General features: G+C 38.6%; 5 protein-coding genes across 9 annotated transcripts in view; 1 reads left to right on the top strand and 4 right to left on the bottom strand.

Annotated features, from left to right (window-relative positions):
- Positions 1 to 27: 27 nt before the first annotated feature.
- Positions 28 to 3,823, bottom strand: LOC114872863 (F-box/WD repeat-containing protein 9-like). Of its 2 annotated transcripts, XM_029180567.2 has the most exons (8): positions 3,093 to 3,823; positions 2,394 to 2,553; positions 1,926 to 2,068; positions 1,626 to 1,852; positions 1,099 to 1,348; positions 754 to 1,029; positions 557 to 692; positions 28 to 454 (listed from the first exon to the last, which is right to left on the bottom strand). In XM_029180567.2, the coding sequence occupies exons 1-7, from the start codon at positions 3,174 to 3,176 to the stop codon at positions 606 to 608; spliced, it is 1,227 nt and encodes a 408-aa protein (XP_029036400.2). In that variant the 5' UTR covers positions 3,177 to 3,823; the 3' UTR covers positions 28 to 454; positions 557 to 605. The 2 variants fall into 2 exon arrangements, with proteins under 2 accessions (XP_029036400.2, XP_029036399.2); XM_029180566.2 differs by lacking the exon at positions 28 to 454 and having other exon boundaries at positions 510 to 692.
- A 94-nt stretch (positions 3,824 to 3,917) lies between these two features.
- Positions 3,918 to 5,719, bottom strand: LOC114872861 (solute carrier family 52, riboflavin transporter, member 3-B-like). Its single transcript, XM_029180561.2, has 2 exons — positions 5,629 to 5,719; positions 3,918 to 5,560 (listed from the first exon to the last, which is right to left on the bottom strand). The coding sequence occupies exon 2, from the start codon at positions 5,554 to 5,556 to the stop codon at positions 4,192 to 4,194; it is 1,365 nt and encodes a 454-aa protein (XP_029036394.2). The 5' UTR covers positions 5,557 to 5,560; positions 5,629 to 5,719; the 3' UTR covers positions 3,918 to 4,191.
- A 741-nt stretch (positions 5,720 to 6,460) lies between these two features.
- LOC114872862 (solute carrier family 52, riboflavin transporter, member 3-A-like) lies at positions 6,461 to 8,934 on the bottom strand. 3 transcript variants are annotated; one of them, XM_029180563.2, is made up of 3 exons: positions 8,212 to 8,934; positions 7,637 to 7,948; positions 6,461 to 7,552 (listed from the first exon to the last, which is right to left on the bottom strand). In XM_029180563.2, exons 2-3 carry the CDS (start codon positions 7,867 to 7,869, stop codon positions 6,469 to 6,471), a joined length of 1,317 nt encoding a protein of 438 aa, XP_029036396.1. In that variant the 5' UTR covers positions 7,870 to 7,948; positions 8,212 to 8,934; the 3' UTR covers positions 6,461 to 6,468. The 3 variants fall into 3 exon arrangements, with proteins under 3 accessions (XP_029036396.1, XP_029036397.1, XP_029036395.1); XM_029180564.2 differs by having other exon boundaries at positions 8,341 to 8,934; XM_029180562.2 differs by having other exon boundaries at positions 7,637 to 8,933.
- A 640-nt stretch (positions 8,935 to 9,574) lies between these two features.
- The window catches only part of LOC114872923, a 63,396-nt gene continuing 50,808 nt past the window's right edge, over positions 9,575 to 22,162 (bottom strand). For both annotated transcript variants that reach the window (XM_029180678.2, XM_029180677.2), the window contains 3 exons: positions 17,760 to 18,014; positions 16,598 to 17,409; positions 9,575 to 16,377 (listed from right to left, as the gene is read on the bottom strand). In XM_029180678.2, the coding sequence (XP_029036511.1) occupies positions 15,891 to 16,377; positions 16,598 to 17,409; positions 17,760 to 17,927 (1,467 nt within the window). In that variant the 5' untranslated portion in view covers positions 17,928 to 18,014 and the 3' untranslated portion in view covers positions 9,575 to 15,890. The remainder of the gene's footprint in view (positions 16,378 to 16,597; positions 17,410 to 17,759; positions 18,015 to 22,162) is intronic.
- LOC114872974 (outer dynein arm-docking complex subunit 4) lies at positions 19,262 to 21,546 on the top strand. Its single transcript, XM_029180760.2, has 5 exons — positions 19,262 to 19,502; positions 19,621 to 19,899; positions 20,092 to 20,518; positions 20,603 to 20,866; positions 20,919 to 21,546. The coding sequence occupies exons 1-5, from the start codon at positions 19,262 to 19,264 to the stop codon at positions 21,544 to 21,546; spliced, it is 1,839 nt and encodes a 612-aa protein (XP_029036593.2).

Below are 22,162 nucleotides of genomic sequence, written 5' to 3'. Positions count from 1 at the left end.
TCAAAACAATTAGATAGATATTTAACATCGTTCCATAACGTTATTCTATTTATGTGCAATTCATACAGATAGACAATTGAACGTTTTCAGAGCGTAGCAGACGAACACTTCCGGCGACGCTAGCGACATCGATCAGTTTAATGCTTAGATTTACATTTCACCTATCTTCTTTCAAATTTAACGTTACTTTGTTCAAAATACAATATTCGATGTTATTTTCTTCCAAAATGGAAGTGCTTAAAATCGTATAACATTTATATTTAAGATTTGTTTTAATCAACCAGCATAGTTTCATTCAGGGTTTTTGAATCAGCAGTTACACTCCTGTTGAGCGGTTACAATTTGAATGCAATAAAATAGATTATTTTTCATGTTTACTCAATCGAGTGTAATCATCCACAATATATTTTAATCCGTCATTTACTTTTAATTAGGTACAAATGAGAAGATGAACCTATAAATAACAATATAATTAGCAAAGCTTTTATTAAATTTGTTAAGTATATATGTATATTTTTTAAACTCTTGTTAATTTATTGAAAGTTAAGTAGCATACAGCATATCAAAGCAAAATGCTTGTAGAAATCATTTATTTATCGACACTTTCATGCACATTGGATTCTTGCTTTTGGTCTCCAGATTTCTATTCCGTCTGCACCAGAGATAGCAAGAACATCATTCAAATAATCAGTCTGCAAAACGTAAAAAGGAAAAATGATTTAAATATATTTTGTCATTGCGCTATATACTTACACTCGCTATTTCGCCATAACTAGATTCCAAAGTGGTGATATGTTGTGGAGGATCAGTTGGACTGTTAATTCTGACTGTCTTGTCCATTGAACTAGTGATCAAACACCCTCGTGTCAAATGAACACCATTAATACCTTTCTTGTGTTCAGTGGTATAACATTTAACTGGTTGAAAATCTTTTTTTGGATCTAGTACATGTAATTTCGCGTTGCCATCTCCTATGTAAACCATGTCTCGTTGCATACACATACTCATAGGGAATGATTCTTGTGAAATCTAAAATACATTCGGTTAGAATTACAATTTAATTATTATTTTAACAAATCTCTTAGATTTAGTTCTCACAGTAACGTTTTTCATCATTCTTCCTGCTCTTTGATCCCATATTGCCACTGTTCCGTCTTCACTGGCGGACAAAATAAAGTTAGAATTCATAGCCAGTCTAATAACGGCTCTTTTATGTGGTCGGTACTTTACGACAGGGTTATAAGCTAATCTTGGATCAAATACTAGAACGCTTTTACAAAATGATCCAGTAGCAAAAAGAGTCAGGTCTGGACATGATGCGACGCACAACAGAGCACCTGTGACGATCCTAAAAAGTAATTAACGTTCAATATAGAACATCGAAAACTTTCGGTGCACTGCAATATCTTGCACAGTCACTTTTGGCAGAGCGAGTGAAAGCAAAGTCCGTCTGCTCGATTTCTTGTCTCTTAGAAGGTTTGACAAATACATGTGTAGCCTAATAGTAATTTTCTAATGTTACTCTACTAGATAACTATCTCTTGGAAACAAAAGTATTCATGCCTTCCTCGCTCAGCCTTCCCATAACGAGAGCAGCGAAAATGACCAGCTTGGTTCTCATGTACATCTCATAAGTTTTGAAGTGGACAAGACCGGTGTTGGTAAGCGTCCATGCTTTCACAGTTTTATCCCAGCTGCAACTGTAAACCATCTTGTCTATCGATGTTAGGTCCCAAATCCATCCGTCATGAGCAGATTCTATACAAGTAGTAATTTCCCATTCTTCCTTTGTAGGAAGTTTCCAACACGCTAAAGATCGATCTCTTGCTCCCGATATACAAATACTTCCATCCTGCGTGTACACAGAAATTATCATTGATTTCTTATAAATTCATAAAATTACGAAATAGAAAAATTATACCAACTTGCATTAATAACAGGCCATCTATGGTACTGTATTGTACCATTGTAAGTGATAATTTCTCCATGGAATTTTCTTTCCTCCATAATGAGGCTTGCTTTTCCAATGCCACACATGATAGTTTCCAGAACAATTCATCATCTTCAGCTACATAAACAGATACATATTCATAAATATTAAGAACACAAGTTACCATTAGGAAATATTATTAATATATAACACGCTAGAAAGATAAGTGTGACATTATGGGTAACTGAAATTACTGTTTGTATTCATACTTGTTCCCTGATGTAATGTGTAAAGATTATATTTTGTGTTAATTTTCTAAGAGTTATATAATACTCAAGGTACTCAGTACATGTGATGATGTATAAAGTATAACTAATTATCATGTACAGTAATAGATGGTGTTTTATTTATTTACAGAATGATTGGTTGTGCAAGACGCGAGGTGCTATCAATTTGAGCTAACCAGGAGGCAAAACTGGATAATTAGTATTTGGCCAAATTTGATTTATCCTCACTTTCCATAGTGAGTTATCATTTAAAATTTCATGAAACTGTTTACACACTAAACTCAAGCCATGTACTAGTGTAGAGGCATCTAAGAAAGAACAGATATGGAAGAATATCTGAAACAAAAATTAAACAATATAAATTTACATAATTTGTTAATTACAAGTTCTTAGTAAGATAGTGTTAGATGAATTTCTTATGTGGAAATAGGTATTTAAAAATGGCCACAACAAATCATTGACATTACAACAAAACTTTTGATGTTTTAATTATTTTTTAATAGCATACATTACAGATCATTGCTAAACTAGTTTATGCAACTTTAGACTTTTACTTAAAAAATATCTCTTCATATATATTCATGGAACAAGTTATGCAAATTGATTAAAAGGTACATCAATGACAGTTGTTCCATTGTTTGTAAACACTTGATATATAGTTACTAACTTATTCTATCAATTTTCTACTGTAATATTCGAATATTTACACAGTTATACGTGCACTCCTTTTACGTAGTGAAAGTTACTAAAAGAAATTAAGAAATTCTTCAAATATTTATATAGATAAACTAGGGCATACATGTATATTCTTAAGCATTATTTTTAAACAAAAAATTACAGATGTATAAATGCATGGAAAATTTATTGATACAAACCTCAACTGGAAGATCCAATAATGATAACTGGGAGTCCGTTTGATCGGTTTCAACTTCAGAGACACTTTGTTCTTCATCGCACATTTTAAGCTAGAATATCTGGTGCTGCGCGTAACGTTTTTAAACAATACCATTCGATCGACTGTTGATCGTCTCAATGATTCAGCTCGCAATAAAAAAGAAAAAACGTAATACCTATTTTTTTATTGACGTTGTTATTTACCGTTTTGGTCCTCGTGTTCAATGCAACCTTGCGCGAAAGCGCATGACTCATAATCACCATTTTAGCGCATTTCAGAAGCGTGTCAAAAAGTAGGTATAGCAGGGCTGACAACGTATACCAGATTTGAATTTATTCTTTTTAAATTATTTAATCTTTGTAATTCGAATTAAACAATGATAAAACTCTTATTTAAAGGTAATAACATACATTTTCAATTTGTAAATTGAACACCATGGAATAGATGTGGCCTTTAAAGATAAATGGACGAAATCAATTTTTTTAATTTAAATCGTTTTATTTAAAAAATAGATTGATATCTATATAATACTGCATCATTTTATATAAAAAATAAAACTTTATTTCATTAATATAACGTTTATTTAAAAAAAAAAAACAATTGACAATCTAATAAGTAAATAGTTCCCAGATTTTTAAAACATATTTTTTTGGAATAATATTAGTTGTATATAATAAACAATAAATGATATTGTAACATAAATACAATAATTTTCGAACCAGTCGAAATACGTAACAAATATATCTTAAGTACTTTTGTATTGGAAGGCAATACTTAAGATAAAAAAAAGATAGTGGTCAGACCATTAAAATTCTAAAATTATTTTTTCAGAAACTTTCCTTACAAATAAGTTCATAACATTCATTTATCATTTGTATAATTGTTTTGTCTCACTGTTCATTTGTTGTGTTCCAGTAAAAATTCATTCCTAAATGCAGACACATATGTACAGTTATAAAAATATGTAAGATCATTCTGATAAATTATCAGTATATACTTTTGCATAGAAAGCAATTAGTTAACTCTGAACCCTCAATGGAAGTGCTATAGCAATTACCAATTTTATACTATTTACAATTTCAATTGTCTGTTAAAGTACAGTTATTATGCATTTCAAAAATGTTTGTGAAGTTAATTATTAAAAATGAAAATATTGCACCACTTGCAGAACCAATTTGCATGATCACACCAACATTAAAAAGTATTCTAGGGAGCACTGTTCTTCTAAATATTGATACAATGATTAATTTCAAATAAGAGATAAATCCTATTAAAATTGTCCATGACATGACAACCAGAACAACACCAAGGATTGTTTTCTGTAAAGGTGGTGCAGGAGACATCATTGCTAAGTATATCACATAACTTCCAATAATTAAACATATTAGGGACAAGTAATTGACAATTTTTATGCTTGATATCTTCAACCAGAATGCTAATAGACATACAAGTGGATTTGCAAATTGAGCAAATGTAACTGATAGCTTGTAAGCTGTATTTCCATATGGTAAACAAGAATAAGATTGTATACTGGGAAGAAAGCCATTGCTAAAGAAGCAAAATATAGCAAGTAATATAAATAAATAATTTTGCATTTGTTTTGTCAGACATTTGTGATTATGAAGAAATGAATCTTCTTCTAATGAACAGTGTCTTGGTACATCCTCTGTGTAATGATTATGAGAAATATTAATTTCCTTCCCATTAGATATTGTACCAAGAGACTTGTGATGCTTTTTCTTGTTTTGCACAAGAGGGGAATACTCTAAAATAACAAATGCAGTTAAAGATAAACATAAGATAACAAATATGAAAAGAAAATAATGGTTTGAAGAAAATTTTAAATTAGAATCAAAGGAGTCTCTGGTATCATTTGTAAATGTTGTACATTCTGAACTGTCTTCAATTCCTTGCACCAAAGCAACTATGCTGGGTAGGACACCGCTTAATCCTTCTCCTATGAAATATGATGTTAAATAATTTTCTTTAAAATTTCGAAGATACGGCATAAATAATACAGAACTAAAGCAACCTACTAGTGCATTGAAAAATGTTAATATAAATAATACCAAGCTATATTCATTTCCAGCAATAACAGTTCTTTCAGAATAAAGAAAGCTCAACAGTCCCATTGCTAAAGTTCCCAAAACTAATAAACATAATATCCACCAAGACTCGTTTATCTTGCATTTAAACTGTTGTAAGACTGTATAAAACAAAGGTCCAAAATTTGCAGCTTGGATTATTAATACCAGATAAGCTGCTAAAGCCCAGCTTTCAGGTGAAATATCGATAAGCACTGGTGTTTGTATAAATATCCCATTAGCACCAATCCAAGCAGATATACCAAACAATGTTATGAGAAGGTGGACAGCAACTTTTGAACATTTTTTTTCTTCACACCTCTTTGAATCCTGAGGGATATCTGTCATTTTGTCATTCATATAGCTAAAATTAAAATTTATTCCTGAATGAAATTGAAGTTTTGTATTATATTCAATTATTGGTATTCTCACCTAACTTGTATAAATGTTACTGAAAAAAAAGTATATTTCACTGAATTAGTATGTTATCACTGTGTTAAAGTTCTATAATATTTAGTCGAGCTTTCTTAGAGAAACTGATACAATGAAATCAGAAGATCTCTGTCTTCAACTGTGCTTCAATCTGAACAATAAAATTTATCAGATAAAATACAAAGTGTGACTGAACACACGTACTTTAATTTACTTAATGATAGTTAAATTCTTGATAAAACATATGTTTAGATTGTAGTGTTTCAAATCTGGTAATGTATTTTAAGATTTCGTGCGATTCTAATAGAACTGATAATCATATTGCACTTATTGAGATACATAAAATTTTTAAAAAGATATTAAAATTGCACATTTTAGATACAGAATTTTGAAAATATAATCCTCTATTATATACAGAACATCTAAATATGTAAAGTTGTTTAAGTACATTTGTGTCTTGTACATTCATCTGAATCACAAATTTTTTTAAATATATGTATGTACTGTATTTAAAGTCTAAGTAAAAATGCGTTATGATTATCTCACTTGGGTCCAGAAAAATATTTTTTGCAGATTTACAAAGATTTATATGCTGTCTTTTACATAACATGTTTTTATGTAACATTATTATTTATATAACAATTTTCCAATCAATATTGTTTAAATATAAAATCTAAAATAATTCCTACCTATATAAACTACCTATTTGCACCTTACAATTTATAAATAATTAAGCCCTGCTATTTTCAATAACTGGAACTAAAAATATATTCATCTTTTCAATTATCTTTGCATAATTTTATGATTACAAATTGAGCTATTTATATTTTGTAACAACTGTTATTGTGCTGGAATTAATGAACAGGGGGAATAAGACTGGAACAATTTTGTATGGTTCACTAGAACGAACGTAACTACTGCTCCAATTAGAGATCCAATTTGGGTTGCAACACCAGTGTAATACAAACCTCTACCAGGATCAGGTCTGAACAACGTGGTGATACCCAATTTTATGAAACCTATTAAACCATTGATCAATATCCAAGATAAAACTACTAGAAATTCACCTACCCAGCTATGTTGTAAAGGTGGTGCAGGTGATTTAACAGCTAAGAAAAAGACAAACCCAGATAGTACTAAAGCAATTATCATAAGACTAGTGAGAAAATTCACTTTTGGTATTTTAATAACAAAACCTAAACACATTGCCAATGGACCAGCCATTGATGACAATGTTACAGTCAAATGATATGCAATATTCCCATATGGTAAACAAGAATAGGACTGAATACTTGGTAATGTACCATTGCCTAGGAAGCAAACAATTGCCATCATAACTAATAAATAAGAATACACCTGTTTAGACATTGTCCAACCAGAATTGGTCTTATAACTAGGAGGTGCTCTTGTATCTGTTGGTAATGTTTCCATACTTCCTGCATGTTTAACGCGTTCTCCAACAGCAACAGACAGAGTATTCAATCCCAAAAAGGCCAGATAACACAATGAAAATAACACACCAATGAAAATAAAAAATGTTTCAGATGAGAACCTGGGTTCTGGATAATAAGGTACAAGCTCTACTTTAGTTGACTTGGATGTAGTGGCATTTCTGCACTCTGGATTTCCACCCACACCTTGGATTAATGCCACCAGACTAGGCACAAACCCACTGAGCCCTTCTCCTACAAGATAGGTCACCAAATAAATCTCTCTATAGTTCCTCATGTAAGGCATGAAAAGAACTGAACTCGTACATCCGACAGTGGCAGTTACAAACATTAAGGACAACAGAGCAGTGGAATGCTCATTGCCAAATATTACTGATGTTTTATCATATACAAAAGCTAATATAATTGTGGACATTGCACCTGCTGCTAACAGTATGTATATAATATATTTCTCACATGCCCATTTACTATACCTGAAACAGAAAGCAATGTATTGATAATTTTTAACACAAAATTAATAAAATTATTCAATATACAGGTGACTGCAATATATTTACTTTATATATAATGTATAAAGTATTGGTCCCAAGTTAGCAAATTGTACTAGCATAACCATATGTGCTGGAAGACTCCATCCTTCTGGAGCTTTGTTCACCAGAAGAGGTAATTGAACATATATACCATTGACTCCAATCCATGCTCCAAGACCAAACATGAGCGCAAGGAGGTCAACTGTTAGCCTTCTGTTACTTAATTTTTGGCTCAACATGTTTTGTTGTCTATTAGTCATTAATAATGGATGCAAATTGGTTGGATGACTATCCTCCTGCACTCTTTCGCCGTTTCTTGCCGTTTTTAAGCCTTTTTTTCTACAAAAACTTATCGTTTTTTATCTCAAAAGATACACAACAGAGTAAGTAGTAAAGCCAAGTAAAAACAAATAATTTTTGGACATATTTTATGCAGTAATTAAATTGGCATAACGTGTCATTTATAATATCGTGATTTATTCGATATGTCAATAATCCTGATGATGATTATTAGTCTTAAAAATGTGTAATACTGATCTGTACTTGCGACAAAGTATTTGTTGTCACTGTTTTTGGTTCCACGTAAATGTTTTCGCACTTACTCTTCACTACCGAAGAAATCTTAACAATTATTTAGTACCATTTCAGGATATTTTTCTTTTTCTTTCGTCTCATAGGAAACATAACCTCAACTATAAAAAGACGATGTATATAAATGAAGCAGACTTAACTGAGTTTCTGTATCCGTTGTCTGCGCAGCTGTCTTCAACGTTCACGACTGCGTGTGTCGAACAATTGAAAAAACAATTATGTAAATATGCTGGAGTAATAACGCGATAAAACAACGGTATTAATGTTGACACACAACATATGATTCAGACGACGGTTGCGATACGACTATCTTGCGACAGTCATTTATAATGATTAACTATCCGGCAAATCTATTTCATAAATATCTAATTTATTTTTTTTATCGAAATTATCAGTCTATAATTTGTTAGATACACAATGGGATTTATATAAGCCAGATATAATATTCTATTCTTTTCTTTATAATATCATTTTTCTTTTGTTTTTCTTATTGCGGTAATGAAACACTGTTTTGACAAAAAACATGAATGTTTTCGTAATTTTTAATTTTTTCCAGGTTATGCAATTTCGTATGGCAATTCATCATTCTTGAAGAACAGCAGAATCAAAGAAGAGAAGTGGGAGAGTCAATTACAGCAAACATATGACTCTTAAATCAAACTTGCTGGCTTATAATAGACACTATCATATATCTTTGATCGATGCGAAATCCAATAAAGCTATGTATCAATTCGAATGCTTTGATCGGCATCTCTTATAGCCGTTTCATTTGATGAGGGGACTGATACTGCCGATTTCTAATCATGAAAATAAAAAAGTAAAGAATATTTCATGTAAAATATTTATGCAAAACGAATAAACTATTTTTCTGCTAGTTTACAATAGCGGATCGGGAATCCTATTTTCGAAATTAAAGTTTTGTGCTGGGAAGTACGATTGGTTTAAAGAAATTAATTCTTAATAATTAAAAAAGCAAAATAAATAAGATCTAATGTATACAAATTGCAAAATTATTAAACTAATTATTTAATATACTTGTAGTTTAAAAAAACCGCCATAAATTAAAATCTTTTATATTCGACCGTAGCGCAATCTATACGAAAACGGCGCAAACTACTCAACGACTTACCGACTAGGTTTTCACAAGAGTGGAACACTAGCGCCATCTATCGACGCAGCTCGGAAACTAGTCGGCGAGTAGTTTGCGCGATTTGTTGATAGATGGCGCAAGTGCGCCTTTGGCGGGGATTTTGAAGAGCCCAGTCGTGGTGGCGATTCCGGGAGGGTTGTTCAGCAGGGCTAGTACTAGAGTCAGCTATGGGTTTATTTCGTTCTATAGGGCAGGAGATAATATGGAATAAATACCAGCATCGGTTGAATATAGCAAGAACTTTATAAAAGACGAGGCAGACTCACAGATGGTTTAAGTACATTAGTATACGTCTCAAAATTCTGAGAAACATGTGACGGTTTTGCGTTTGCATCATTATGATTATTTTTTTTTTAACGTTTTCTTTTTTCTTCTTTTCTGTTAAATAGATCACACGGAATGAAAAAAGGTTGCTGCGTAAATAGGTGCGTTTACATCGTGCGTAAAAAGTACGAACATACATTGAATCGAAAAAGAGTCGGACGAGGATTTAGAAGCTGAAAAAGGAAACGCTCGTTCGACTAGATCGTGTCGATTCCCTCTTGTCGTCGTGCCATCAATTACCGTTCGAAACTAAATACAATCATTATAACACATACATATCGTAAGTTCCTGACATTATCGTCACAAAATATAAATGCACGTGCTCTACCAACGTCGTTACGCGTGTATGCATATATTTCAACTTATCGTTTGCCGTTAAACCTGTTCGTGACTGAAAAAAAAAAAAATATGTATCTTTCTTTGTTCTTAAAGCGTGCAGTCAGCAAAGAAAAGGATGACGATAAAATGGCACGAGGAACGCGACGATTGGGGTGCATCGCGAACGAGGGAAGTTCCGTCGATAAGAAAAAACGTGACCTTCGCTCCTGCATGGAGGAGCAAGGAAATACATAGGTGCGATCGAGTTTGTAAATCGTTTCGCAGACGATCGCGATTCGTGAACGGTCCTTATCACGAAATTGACCTAAGAGAATCGATATTTGTTTTATGGCGTCACCGTCCGTCAGCGTGCACGACGTTCGTTTCTTTCAGAATTGATAGATTCTGTCTCGATATTAGTTTCACCACTGCCATGTCGGGTCGTATCATAATTTTGTGGTACCCCAGTATCCAATGAGATAGGATCTTAGGAACAGGGATTACAGTACGATGGTGGCGACGAAGGAGATAAAATTAGATAAATAACTCAATTATTACTCGCTGCAAGAAAGAGGGGATGAAAGTTGAATTCGACAAATTTAATGTTAATTCGTTCGGTATATCCACGTTTTATGAGACGAATTTTCTGAGGGAATTCTGCCGGGCTCGATGACGAATATACGACGCTATATCTTTTCATATTTCATATCCCGTTTTTAAGGAAAAACCGATAACCTGCAGCCGAGCGCGATATTAACGTTCTACCCCGGCTCGAAAAGAGTTACACTCCTGGAATATCGATGGACAAAAATTAATTATGCGAGGTTGGAGCAGGAGCAATATCGTTGCTGGCACCGAAATGGCGAGAGGCCAATGTCTGATATTTACATAATCGAACGAAAGCGCGCCGTTTTATCGTCGCGTGAAAATTCTTCAAACTTTCTATAAACTATCTGGATGAATTTCCAAGCTGGAATTATTACTTTAGTTAGATACTATTTCATCAGGATTAACTTATCAACGTTTACGGAGGTCAATCGATGCTTGCCCGGACTGACGCAAGACAACGAATGGTCTTTTAATTGCACGTTACGCGAATCAATGACGATCGTGGAAATACAGATAATAAGAGATATGGGGGAAAAAGAAATAGAGGAGAGAGAATCAAGGACGAGGACTCCTTGACCCGACTGACACGCTGGTCTCTGCTTGATAAATTCCAAATCTATATATGTAAATCTACATATACGTATTCCGCTTCGTGTTCGGCTTGCTCCTCGACGACGATGCCCGCGCTCGGTCCTCGTGATAGTGAATTTAATTGACTGAAGTGTGCCGAACCGAATCACGGGCACGAGGACTTTGAAAACCCACCGCCTTGTTAAACGTCGCCAAAACTAGAGACGAGAAAGGAATTTCTTTAATTTCTACCATGCTCGAACGCTCCGAGATATTATTCTCGAACATATTCGAACAGGTCAGAACGGAAGAAAAATTCACGTAGAATTCGAAGAATGCCCGCTAAACGAAGTACTCTTCGTTTCGTATCGAATATTTCAGCCGCATGGGAAACGTGGCTATCGGATATTTCAGGTCACTGCAGGGTTTGAAAATTGCATACCGTTTCAAGCTGAAATATCTCAACACGGACTGAGATATCCAAGGTATCCAAGCCATCCGGTTATTGGACGTTGTACATGTATTCGAAACGTTCGAGCACTGGATATTCTACCTACTTCAATGGACGTCAAAATGTTTTTTTTTTTTCTTTTACATTCTCTCAGAACATCCCAGTATGCTTTTTCAAATTTTCTCGCAAGTATTGCGCGACGTTTATTCGGCGCTTGAACATCAATTAGACCCCAAAGCGGAATCTGAAAAATGGTCAACGCTGACGGACGCGAAGGATTCACCCTTCGATCGGGTTTACGTGCGATTGTCAGAGCTGCTGTCACGCCTGTCGTAAGCGTTTTCGTTAGAAAATTCTGGATCGAATACACCTTGGAACAGGGGAGTAAGACCGGCAAGTAGGGATACACGAGAGATGCCTGTACGTCGCTAGTCTCTTGTGAAACAGGGAAAGGGTGAAATCGGCGAACTCACGGGACACTCGTACAAGTTCGCATTGTTCGCGAATTACACGATCGATAAAATCTGACAAATTACACAACAATACAATGACATTATTAGGATACGATCGATTCTTGCCGCCGTTAAGATCCTCGAACTTCGCCTCGACGATCTTGTGAACGTATTGTCGCATCATTTCATTTCCGCCCGTTCACCGTCGACGAGTCGAGGAACGAGGGGTCGGTTAGGCGAAGATTCTGACAAGCTTTTCGCAGACGCATCGACGTCGACGGCGCTCGTTTCCGTCGGTGGTCCTTTTATATATTATACCACTGTATAAGATAAGAAACTTTTGAATCGAGGATACATTTTGGAAAACGCGTGCGCTGCACGAGAGATCGTTTCCCCTATTTTTTTTTTTTTTTTTCTCTATCACGTTACAGAAACGTACACGTAGATCATCGAGGATCGCATGATCGTCTTTGCTTATTTCCCTTTATCATTTCATTCATTTTTTTTTTATTTTTTTTTATACGGACACGAAGAAACTTTGTTGCTGTTCCTTGTCGCCAAGAAATAAGTAAAATAAGAGGAGTTTTGCTGTCGAAGAAAGAAAGAAAATTATAAACTTCCATCGTGATTCGTAGACGAGCAGACACTGGATGATAATTACGATCGCTTGTTTGTCGCTTTTATCAGTCGCGGATCTAGTTATGTCTACGTGTCACTCCTTATCAGTTGCGCTAAGCTTGACCTACATATGACTAACGATTAGAATATCGTTAAACCTGCGAAACACCATTTTTTTTTCTTTTTTTCCTCAACTCGTTAACGAAGCTCGTTTAGAACGGGAATTACCAGGCGAGGTAAAAAATTGCAATGTACGCTGATATTGTGGCGACAATTAGAGCAGAAACGATAACGCGAATTACACGAAATTACGAACGGTGCCGTTCGACGGAATGGAATCTCGATCGTACGATCCTCTTTGAAATCCTTCTTTAGCTTCGCGCATATCATATAGGCACAACTCTTGTAATTCTCTTTCTTTAAATCGTCAACAGTTTTAGTACAATTATATACAAAGTATACAGACTCCGCTACTTCAGAGGAGGGATACAACTTTCACGAGATGTGTCTTTTACCGTGTCGCGAATTAAAAGCACCGATACCCGATTTTCTACGGTGATAGAGATAATTATTTCAAGCAATTGTATTTAATCGTTCGAGCGTTCGCGTTGATATAAATTGTAATTTTTTAAAACGACAAAAACACATATATTAGTAAATTAATTTGTATAGCTTCTCAAAAAATCTCAAGTCATTTGGTCCAATTTTAAACGAGGCATTCTGTTTTAATCGGTGCCCGAATATTTTTGCAGCCCATTTTAAAGGAAATCCTATCGGTGCTTTTAATTAGGCGTCGAGTGTGTACAAACGAGGTCCAGCACCTGTGTGTTATGGTTGCATGCAAATGGGCTTTTCCTGGTTGGTACATTGACTGCCATTGTATATATAATTTCAATTATTCAAAGTATAATCATTTCATTTCTTAAATTAAACATTCCATTTTCAATAGTTGGCAGTCAATGTATTAAAAAGAAATGTATGTACCAGAGTTGTCTCTCCTCGATTCTCTCAAGATCGAAAGCAAGAAAAGCCTACGTTGCACCCGAGTGTACACGATTCCTGGTGATTCGTTATACGTGTATACGATGTGAAATGACGAGGAGCTGCCGTATCGATCGCGTCCGCAACCGATTTGTAACAGATGTGAACACGTGTTTCAATATGCAACGCCGTTCGCAGGTACAATTATACAGAAACGGAGAAAGGAGACAGTACGAAGCTTTGAAACGCGAGGTCGAGGGGATCGAAGGTTAACGATGAGAGTTCTAATTGCTTTTAACGCTTCGAGGAAGTTGTAATTGTTGAAAAATAAAGCACCAAGGTGTCTCTTGTTTTCCAGTAAAAGTACTTAAACTTATAAAGATACCAACGGTTCCTGAACTTTGCAAGTTATGAAACAACAAAGATTTTGTTATGGAAATCTTTAACTCTGCGTCGAAAGAAAAAGTTTCCACGGAAAGGACATCTGCATTTTTAAACAGCAGGAAAAGTTTAGAATTCTGTGTCGGAAACTGAGAACGATAGGGAATAAGGATCTCTTATCCCTTGAATTATTCTCGACAGTTCAGAGTATCGATTTAAAATTGATTTAGAATTCTATCGATAAATAAATAAATCTAAAGTTTCCTCGAGATACGAACGAACCCTCTGTACGATGATCAACGTTCGTATTTTTATTTTACCCTGGTCTTTTGTTCGACTTATCACGACGAAAGCCGATGGTCGTTTTCTAGTACGAACGCGAACGTCCTCTTCGATCGAGTCCCTTCGTTCCCCTAATTTCGTTTACGTAACACCGACTGTACTCTAAAAGTTATTATCTGTACTCGATCACGAGTAACTCTACCATAATTATACGCTGTTACACGACAACGGTGGCTACACCGCTCACGGATTCCTTTATTTTATCAAAGAAGTCGCAGACGATAGGTGAAAAACAAGTCTTTAGAGTGAAAATAGCTTTTGTTCTGCTCCTGTAGTTCTCTTAGTAAAATTGACAAGTAGATAGAATTGTGTTTGCATGGACAACAATGAAGGAATGGAATCCAGGGAGAAGATCCCTTTCTTAATATTCCCATTGATTTTCCAAATTTAACGTGTTTGTGTTGAGTTTGATCATCGTTATGACGAATAATTATTAACGTCAGCTTCTAATTGGCTACGTTTGGTTCTTTTCAGCCGAATCTCTTCCGTTCGAATCATCTGGTCGTTTCTAGTCAAAAAGCGGACGAGACATGTGTCCCTTTTCTTTCTCTCTCTTTTCTTACTTTATCGACGAAAAATGGACGAAAGTGATCGATTCGGCGTTGTTGCGCTAGCGTAACCATCTTGGTACAATAGGATTCATCATTTTCTCTTTTTTCCTCGTCGTAGGTGTTTTCGACGTCCCTCTTTGCCTCTTCCGTATTGTCGAGTTGATCGGCAAGCCCGATCACAGTGCTGGGCCAAGGAGGAAAGGAACGCTTTTGTCCTCCTTTCTAATGGAAAACTCTTCTTTGATTTATGGACGAATCGTGCTAGCCACGGAAACATCAAAAAAATCTCGACGTCATTCCTCTTTCTTTTCGCTCTCTAAGCGAGATGACGAGTGGAAAATGAAAGCACAAAGTCACATCCGCGTATCCTTCACCGTTCGTGTCTGTGTTGCTCGACATCTGTGTCACATTACATCACAATTCTCGCCGCGTTCCCAGTGCCCGTTTTCGCAGCCAATTATCGTCCGGTGGTCCTTTAACGAAGGCGTATTCTTCAAAGAGGCTCGCCCCGTCTGGTGGCCATCTTGGCAGCCCTGGAAGCCAAAGCGCCCAATGAGCAGACAAGACCCGTCAGGGTCTCCCAGAAAGTGGTCCTACGTCTTTTGTGCGCTTCCTGACCGACGTACCCCAAATAATATGCGGCCGAGTAACGATCGTTCCCACGATCCGATCCGCTGTCCGACCTGCCGACGCTGGAACGGGCCGACTTCGGTTGCTGGACGATACTGCGACGATGTTCCTGGGACTGATCGACGCTCTGCCTCGGCGAGCACGCTGTCGCGTCCGGTTCGTAGAGGTGTTGTTGCAGTTGGACGTTGCTCAGCCGTCGGTCCATCATCCTGACCAGGTTCTGATGGACCCGATGGTCGTTCTCCTGAACGGTCGGTAATTGTCGCCTGCAACCGGTAGCCGGCTGCTCGATAGCCTGCATCTGTTCCACTTGTCAGGCGTATTCGGTGTCTGTGGACGCGGAACGTTCCAGGTGAGCCTGCTGATGACCACTGTGATGCTGTTGGTTCTGTTGTTGTTGCTGTTGTTGTTGCTGTTGCTGTTGCGCTTGAGCGTACGCCAGGCTCTTCTGGTAACTGAACAGCTGCCTCTCAAGGCTGTAATTCTCTGCCTGAAGCGAGGCTATCTCGCGTCTCATCTGTTGATTGTGGATCCGGCATACGTCGTCGTATTTGTGGTAGGTAGCCTGGAACAGCAAGTGGCTCTCGTTCCACTCGAGCCGGATCCTCAGCTGACCCTTGTCCGTTAAAAAGGGACAGTGATTTTCCTTCACCTCGTTCGTGTCCAGATTCGTCTCCATGATTATGCCCTCGTCCGCGGACTCCTGAGCGTAGTAGCGGCTGAACGGACCACCCGGTAAGCTGATCGCAGCTGTCTTCGGGTCCTCGTCTCGTAGGAGGTACGCGGACCAGCTAACGTACCTGCCGAAGAGAAGTCGGAATCGTCTTTGTTAGAGGAGGGTACATACTACGCAAAGGAGATCTAATGCAAATGCGCTTCCAAGAACTTAACTATAGGAGCTTGGGGAGGATTACAGACGGAATCAGGTAGAACTACCGTGCTGGTACTCTTGGGACACGGGATCTACATACGTAATGCGCGCTACTGTTAGGTGCAATCACGATAAACGCAACTACCAACCTCAAATGGTTCCTCGGGACGTTGTGAATGTCCTTGTAGACCAAATGCAGCCTGACAGTGTCCGAGTGGAGATCAGCGCGGATGGTCCAAGCCTGTTTATCCCGGTCGTAGCACGGTGTCGCGGGTAGGACAGAGGGTCCGCGTGCCTGGACCGCAATCTCGCAGATGGTTCTAGCCTCGACCATCTCCAGAGACAGTCGTACCACGCCTTTGTGCGCGATCTCCGACCACCTGACCCTCGGATGCCAGCCGAAGCCGCATCCTTCCGCGTCGGACAGGTCCTCGATCTGTCCGGAATCGATCCTGCGATCCCCTTCGCCCAGCGCAACGCTGTATCTAACACGGCAACGATGATCGAACCCGGTTAACCTCATCAGGTAAACGCTGACGCCGCTGTCGTGACCGCGGTAACCCTCCGGCTCCTTGTTCCCGTACGGATAAATGACCAGATTCCAATCGAAACCCCCGAAGGCGAAGTAATCGCTCTCCAATTTGTTCGGCTTCGATTGTCCCGCCGGGAACGTGCTGGTGGCCATCTTAAGCTCGGTCATGTACACCGTCCGCACGTTTGACATGGATAGTTCCAGCTGGAACTCTCCGTTCGTGTCGGCAAAGTTGCGACTGTAGAGGTCCGACACTGGGATGTAGTTCCGGTTGCCCTGTGCAGGCGCCTCGTACGTGAATTTCACGCGTTTGCCCGAGAAACCCTCGTTCATCGAGAAGTGTTCCCGGTTCAACAGCGTGAACGTGAAGTCCACGTAGACCCGCAGGTTCCTCGAGGCTCCCCGCCATACTAGGTATGCGCCTAACACCTTCGCACAGGATAAACAAGGGAATTTTTATTCCTTCCTCCGTATTATGTATATTCTCGATAATCTGGTGTAGGTTATCGCGACTCGATCGTGCAGTTTATTGCGTTCACGCAAAACGAACGGTCCTCGGGTTAATTGAATTTAATCGCCGCGCCGTCGATTGATTTTTCAAGTTAAACGAACACACGGATTGCGCGGTTCAATCGAACGGACAGAGTAAATCGACGGGTAAACATTTGTTCGATCGTCAACCGATAGGGCAAAACTGTTCTTCTTTCGGTACGTTAATGTTAAATGATTCGGGGCCGAATGGGTTAATATTAAACGCTTTGACTCGATTGTACGCTCACCTTGTTTCCACGCGAAAACGCGACCGACCATCGTTGGAATCCGCAGACGAGCTCTTTGCTGGTGACGTCTCTTTCGGGATCGCGTACCACGCTCCTGGTGACGACGAACGAGAAGACCCGCGTGCCACTGCTGTCAGGCAGCTGCGCGAATCTGTACAGCAGAGCCATCACCGCATCTCGAGGGCACAGCTAAACCGATGGTCCACGATTGCCCGACGTCCCGACGCTTTCCGACGCTTTTCCTTAACTGATACTCTGTAACAGAGTGGAGAAACACACGGTTATTAAATCCCATTGTTAGCTGTATACGTCGGTGAAGGAGCGCGGACCACGAAGAGGAGCTCAGTGGACATAGAGCGGACCGTCAAGTTCACAGTATTTGCCATTATACCCAACAAATATTTTTTAAATTTTACTCTGAAATCTGAAAAAAAGGAGTTTCTAAAGCTCGGTAATCTACAGATAAAAGAATAGTTCCGTTTAAGCGTGAAAGATGGTCGTATTTTTATTCTGTTCCATTTTCCTACCGCGACCATTTCAGATACGGCGCTTACGGAACAAGACTCGTGTTAAATCTCTGGGGATTTGCAAATTGGGCCAAAGTAACGTGAAATTTATCATCGTCCTCCCTTAAAATCCATCGAAATTGATTAACCTTAACAAAATCTACTTCAATTATCAATGCCATAAATATTCATAATTCGGAAGCTTAAAAACGAAGTTACAAAAGGAATGGAAGATACACGGATGATAAAAAAGTTTCGAGCTCCGAGTTGATCCAACGAGAAAAGAAAAGATAGAGTGGAAAAATGCAGCAGCCGCAAAACCACCTCGGCCATTTCGATATAATCCCTTGCTGTGCGTGACAATTAATGCCACAAGGAGCTTTATCTGGACGCTACAGTATTTTAGAACCGAAAGAGGATTACACCGGCCTCAAAGGAGCTACTCGTGAAACTAGAAACGCGAACTAATTTTACCGCAACTCTCCGATTTATCTCTTTTAATAATAGATACCGAAATATGTCTGATGGTTTAGTCGAACAGCACGTTACAATTCAACCAAATTCAATTAAGAATCTTGATTTAAAAAAATACCAAATGGTAATGTTTCTCTTTGATCTTCGAGTCTAAAAAGGGAACTTTTCCATTTGAAAAATAATTGGTGTAATAGCTTCTTTTTCTTATGCAAACAACTTCAAACTTATTAAAACGCAAGGGAACATCCGTCATTGAAATTTCTGGTGAAATTTCTTCTCGCGAGAGGAATACCAAAAGGGATATGAATTTTATAAAAATGTGATCAAGAAACGAAATTCAGTCCGCAGACGTGGGTGCAAAATTAACGAGTGACCTATTAAACTCCCAAGGGTGTTCCTTTCGATATCCTTTCAATGTGTATTCATCTGTAGAACAGGTTAGCTTTCACTTTCCTTTAATTTACATTTCTCTTTTAACCAAAAATTTCTTGTCCCCTTAGACGAAGCGGAGCGAAATTCAAGATGCCGACGATCAAAGGCGTGGAGGAACCCGACTTCTTCAGGGCTGGTATAGTTTACAGAGAACTGGGATACTGGTTATCTCATATGAATATATACTATCAAACCGAGAAGTATTTTGAGAAAGCGATCAGGCAGGGTCAAGAAAATGATTTTAGAACCTATATTGGTTTATGCAAGGCGTTGATGAAGTTTGCTAAATACGAGGAGGCAGTGGAGACCGTTGAGAAATGCAGGGAAATATGTTAGTATGAAATATGTTGTTGATTTCGAAAAATAAAAATTTCCAACTCGAGAATATCATAATTACCTTTTCCTACGATTATAATCGCGACATCATTAAACGTTGCTCTCGCTTTTAGATCCAATCTACACCCACGTGAGGCACATGATGCTTCAAACGTTATTCCAGATCGGTGAATTCGGGTACAGCTTAATGCACGCCCATCAAGGCTACCAGAAGTATCGAGTCACCTTTTTCGAGCATGGGATATATCAGGGGACCGAGACGATCGAGGACTGCATGGGTAGAAACACCTCGCCCATAGCGTTTCAACTTCTATCCCCTTGGATAAGGGAGCTCGAGGAGCACCGGAAGCTACTGATGGAGATGCTTAAAGAGGAAGTTGACGAGCTTGCTGGTACGAGAACAGACAGACTAATGCTTTCGCTTAATACGTTTTACCTAAACAAATTATCTTCCCGTGTAAAGTTAATATTTATTTAACCGAAATAATGATAGACCGTTGGTTCGATACCGTACAGCAGGTGAATTGTTATTAAAGCGTACGAAAATAAACCTACCGGAGGTTGATCGAAACAGAATCTTTCAGGGTTCGAAGAGGGGAACTCGAAGTTCAAAGTAAACGATCCGGAAGCCCAAGCAGAGGTTGCCTTCAGGAAGCTCCAACGAGTGATCGCAAAGATCTTTCTCGGCAAACTAGCCTACGATAAACAGTTTCTCCAGGATATATCCGAGGATCCTGATATTCTCCAACCGCCTAACAAAGCCTTGGTAGCAGAGCTGCGTGCACTGGCAACGAGAATTTATCTAGAAACACAGAGTAGACAAGACATCATTCGAACGCGACGACCTCTCTACACGATGCTTTTCGAAAGAAGAGATATACCCAAGGGTCACAGGATAATGATGGAGGAAGAGAAGAAGTTACGTAGAAATTTAATCGTCATCGAGGCGGATTTCCTGTTGCGTCGTTTGCACGACGTTAGAATGCGCAAAGAGTACACTACGTTCTTTAGGTAAATAAAATAATGAAGTATTCAACCTACTGGTTTGATTCGCGACTTTCGCTAAAAGGAACTGGATTCTTTTGGTTTTGTTAGAATGGTGGATAGAGTTAAAGACAAGTTCGATTCCTACTCGGTGAAGATGTTCCCCTTGAAGCAGCAGTGTCTGAACGCAGTCTACAACATGGTCGCTTGGATGTACATAGACGCCCGGGATTTATCCGGTTTTAAAAGTAACCGGATCAGAAAAATCTATTTGAAGCATCATCTGGGGATGCGGGTGGCCGAATTGCCAAGGGACTGCGACATCGCCTGGGTGAAGGCTATCAACCGAAAAAAGGCTCTCAGAGTTTTTCGCAGGTATGCCAGAGTCCGGTGTAATCACTGATTAGATTAATAATTCTCGGTGTAGGAGATTAGCGATGGCTTCGGAACCCCTCGAGCTAGCCTGGCTGTTCCACGAGTTATCGAAACACCTGATCGACATCCGCCGCCACGACTTGGCCAGATTTTACATAAAGAAGGCACGGAAAAAGGGTCAGGAAGCAGAGAGCGAGCAATGGGTGCTCAACACCCATCACTTGTTACTCCGTATAGAAATCGATCAGAATTACCGGAACGAAGCGAAGGAAGTCGCGTTGCACGCGCTCTCCAGCTCGAAGAAACTTGGCCTCGATTTTCTCGTCGATTTCTACACGAACGCGATCAACGTGATCGACGAAATGGACACGGAGAAGCTGATCGATTCGGACGCGATCACGGCTAGACAACATTTGATCCTCGATCTGATGCCGGATGACATGAAGCCCAAAGTGGATTACCTTTGGAGGAGCATGGAGGCTGTGCCTGCCAAACGAAGATTATCCGTGATGCCGGGCTGTAAGACGGTCGATCGAAAGTTCAAACTACCCTGTAAGAGGATGACCATTTTGTCCGCTCCTCCCAAGAATCCTGCGAAGGAAGCCAGGGATGCTTTGCTCCAACAATTCGCGCGGACCGTGGAGAGGCCCGGTTTCGTGGACTTTAATAAATTCGAATGAGGAACGTTTGGATACCGACGGGTTGGATCGCTCGAAATATTAATGCCCACCCAGTGGCCTTTTGGCGTTCAAAGCGTGTTAAAACGATTGATTTAAGAGAAAAGTTGAAAGTTTCTTGAATACGAATGACGAGGAATGTCGGAGGAAAGTTTTAGGCAGGGAAGAGTATGTCTTGTTGATTCGAATGATCGATCAATCCTTGTTAAACTGGATCACAGAGGCATATCCGTCATTTAAAGTTTCGAAACTTTGAAACGGGGAGCTTTCAAGTTCGTGGAACTCGTGTTGGGTTTACGTGGGAGGAAAGATGGTGTTTCCTCGTTCTTCGGAGGGATAATCTTGATGCGCCTAGGTTGTTTCAGCTGATTCCTTGGAAATGTTTCATGAACATAAGGAATTATCAATATAGAATTTTTAGAATATACGTCTTTTGCGAGGAAGATTTGTAAATTTGTAAATTTGTAAATTTCTGTACATACATAAATACAATTTCAAAAGTTATATACGTATACATATCTTCAACTTCGATCGATCAAAATTTTTTAACATCGCTACTTGAAAATTGCTTTTAACGTTCGCGACAAATTCAGGCTGAAAGAAATTCGAGCTTCGAATA

Source organism: Osmia bicornis, chromosome 15 (genome assembly GCF_907164935.1).
Source record: "Osmia bicornis bicornis chromosome 15, iOsmBic2.1, whole genome shotgun sequence".
Lineage (NCBI taxonomy): Eukaryota > Metazoa > Arthropoda > Insecta > Hymenoptera > Megachilidae > Osmia > Osmia bicornis.
This window is presented reverse-complemented; position numbering and strand designations above follow the sequence as displayed.

What these genes read in the sequence shown, in the direction of transcription:
- LOC114872974 (XM_029180760.2), top strand. Translation starts at nt 19,262, where the DNA reads ATGCCGACGATCAAAGGCGTGGAGGAACCCGACTTCTTCAGGGCTGGT. An exon ending in GGAAGTTGACGAGCTTGCTG is followed by an intron (nt 19,900 to 20,091) that starts GTACGAGAACAG and finishes AGAATCTTTCAG; the next exon opens with GGTTCGAAGAGGGGAACTCG. An exon ending in GAGTACACTACGTTCTTTAG is followed by an intron (nt 20,519 to 20,602) that starts GTAAATAAAATA and finishes TGGTTTTGTTAG; the next exon opens with AATGGTGGATAGAGTTAAAG.
- LOC114872861 (XM_029180561.2), bottom strand. Translation starts at nt 5,556, where the DNA reads ATGAATGACAAAATGACAGATATCCCTCAGGATTCAAAGAGGTGTGAA.
- LOC114872862 (XM_029180563.2), bottom strand. Translation starts at nt 7,869, where the DNA reads ATGACTAATAGACAACAAAACATGTTGAGCCAAAAATTAAGTAACAGA. An exon ending in CTTTATACATTATATATAAA is followed by an intron (nt 7,553 to 7,636) that starts GTAAATATATTG and finishes TTTCTGTTTCAG; the next exon opens with GTATAGTAAATGGGCATGTG.
- LOC114872863 (XM_029180567.2), bottom strand. Translation starts at nt 3,176, where the DNA reads ATGTGCGATGAAGAACAAAGTGTCTCTGAAGTTGAAACCGATCAAACG. An exon ending in TATTGGATCTTCCAGTTGAG is followed by an intron (nt 2,554 to 3,092) that starts GTTTGTATCAAT and finishes TTTTTGTTTCAG; the next exon opens with ATATTCTTCCATATCTGTTC. An exon ending in ATGGCCTGTTATTAATGCAA is followed by an intron (nt 1,853 to 1,925) that starts GTTGGTATAATT and finishes GTGTACACGCAG; the next exon opens with GATGGAAGTATTTGTATATC.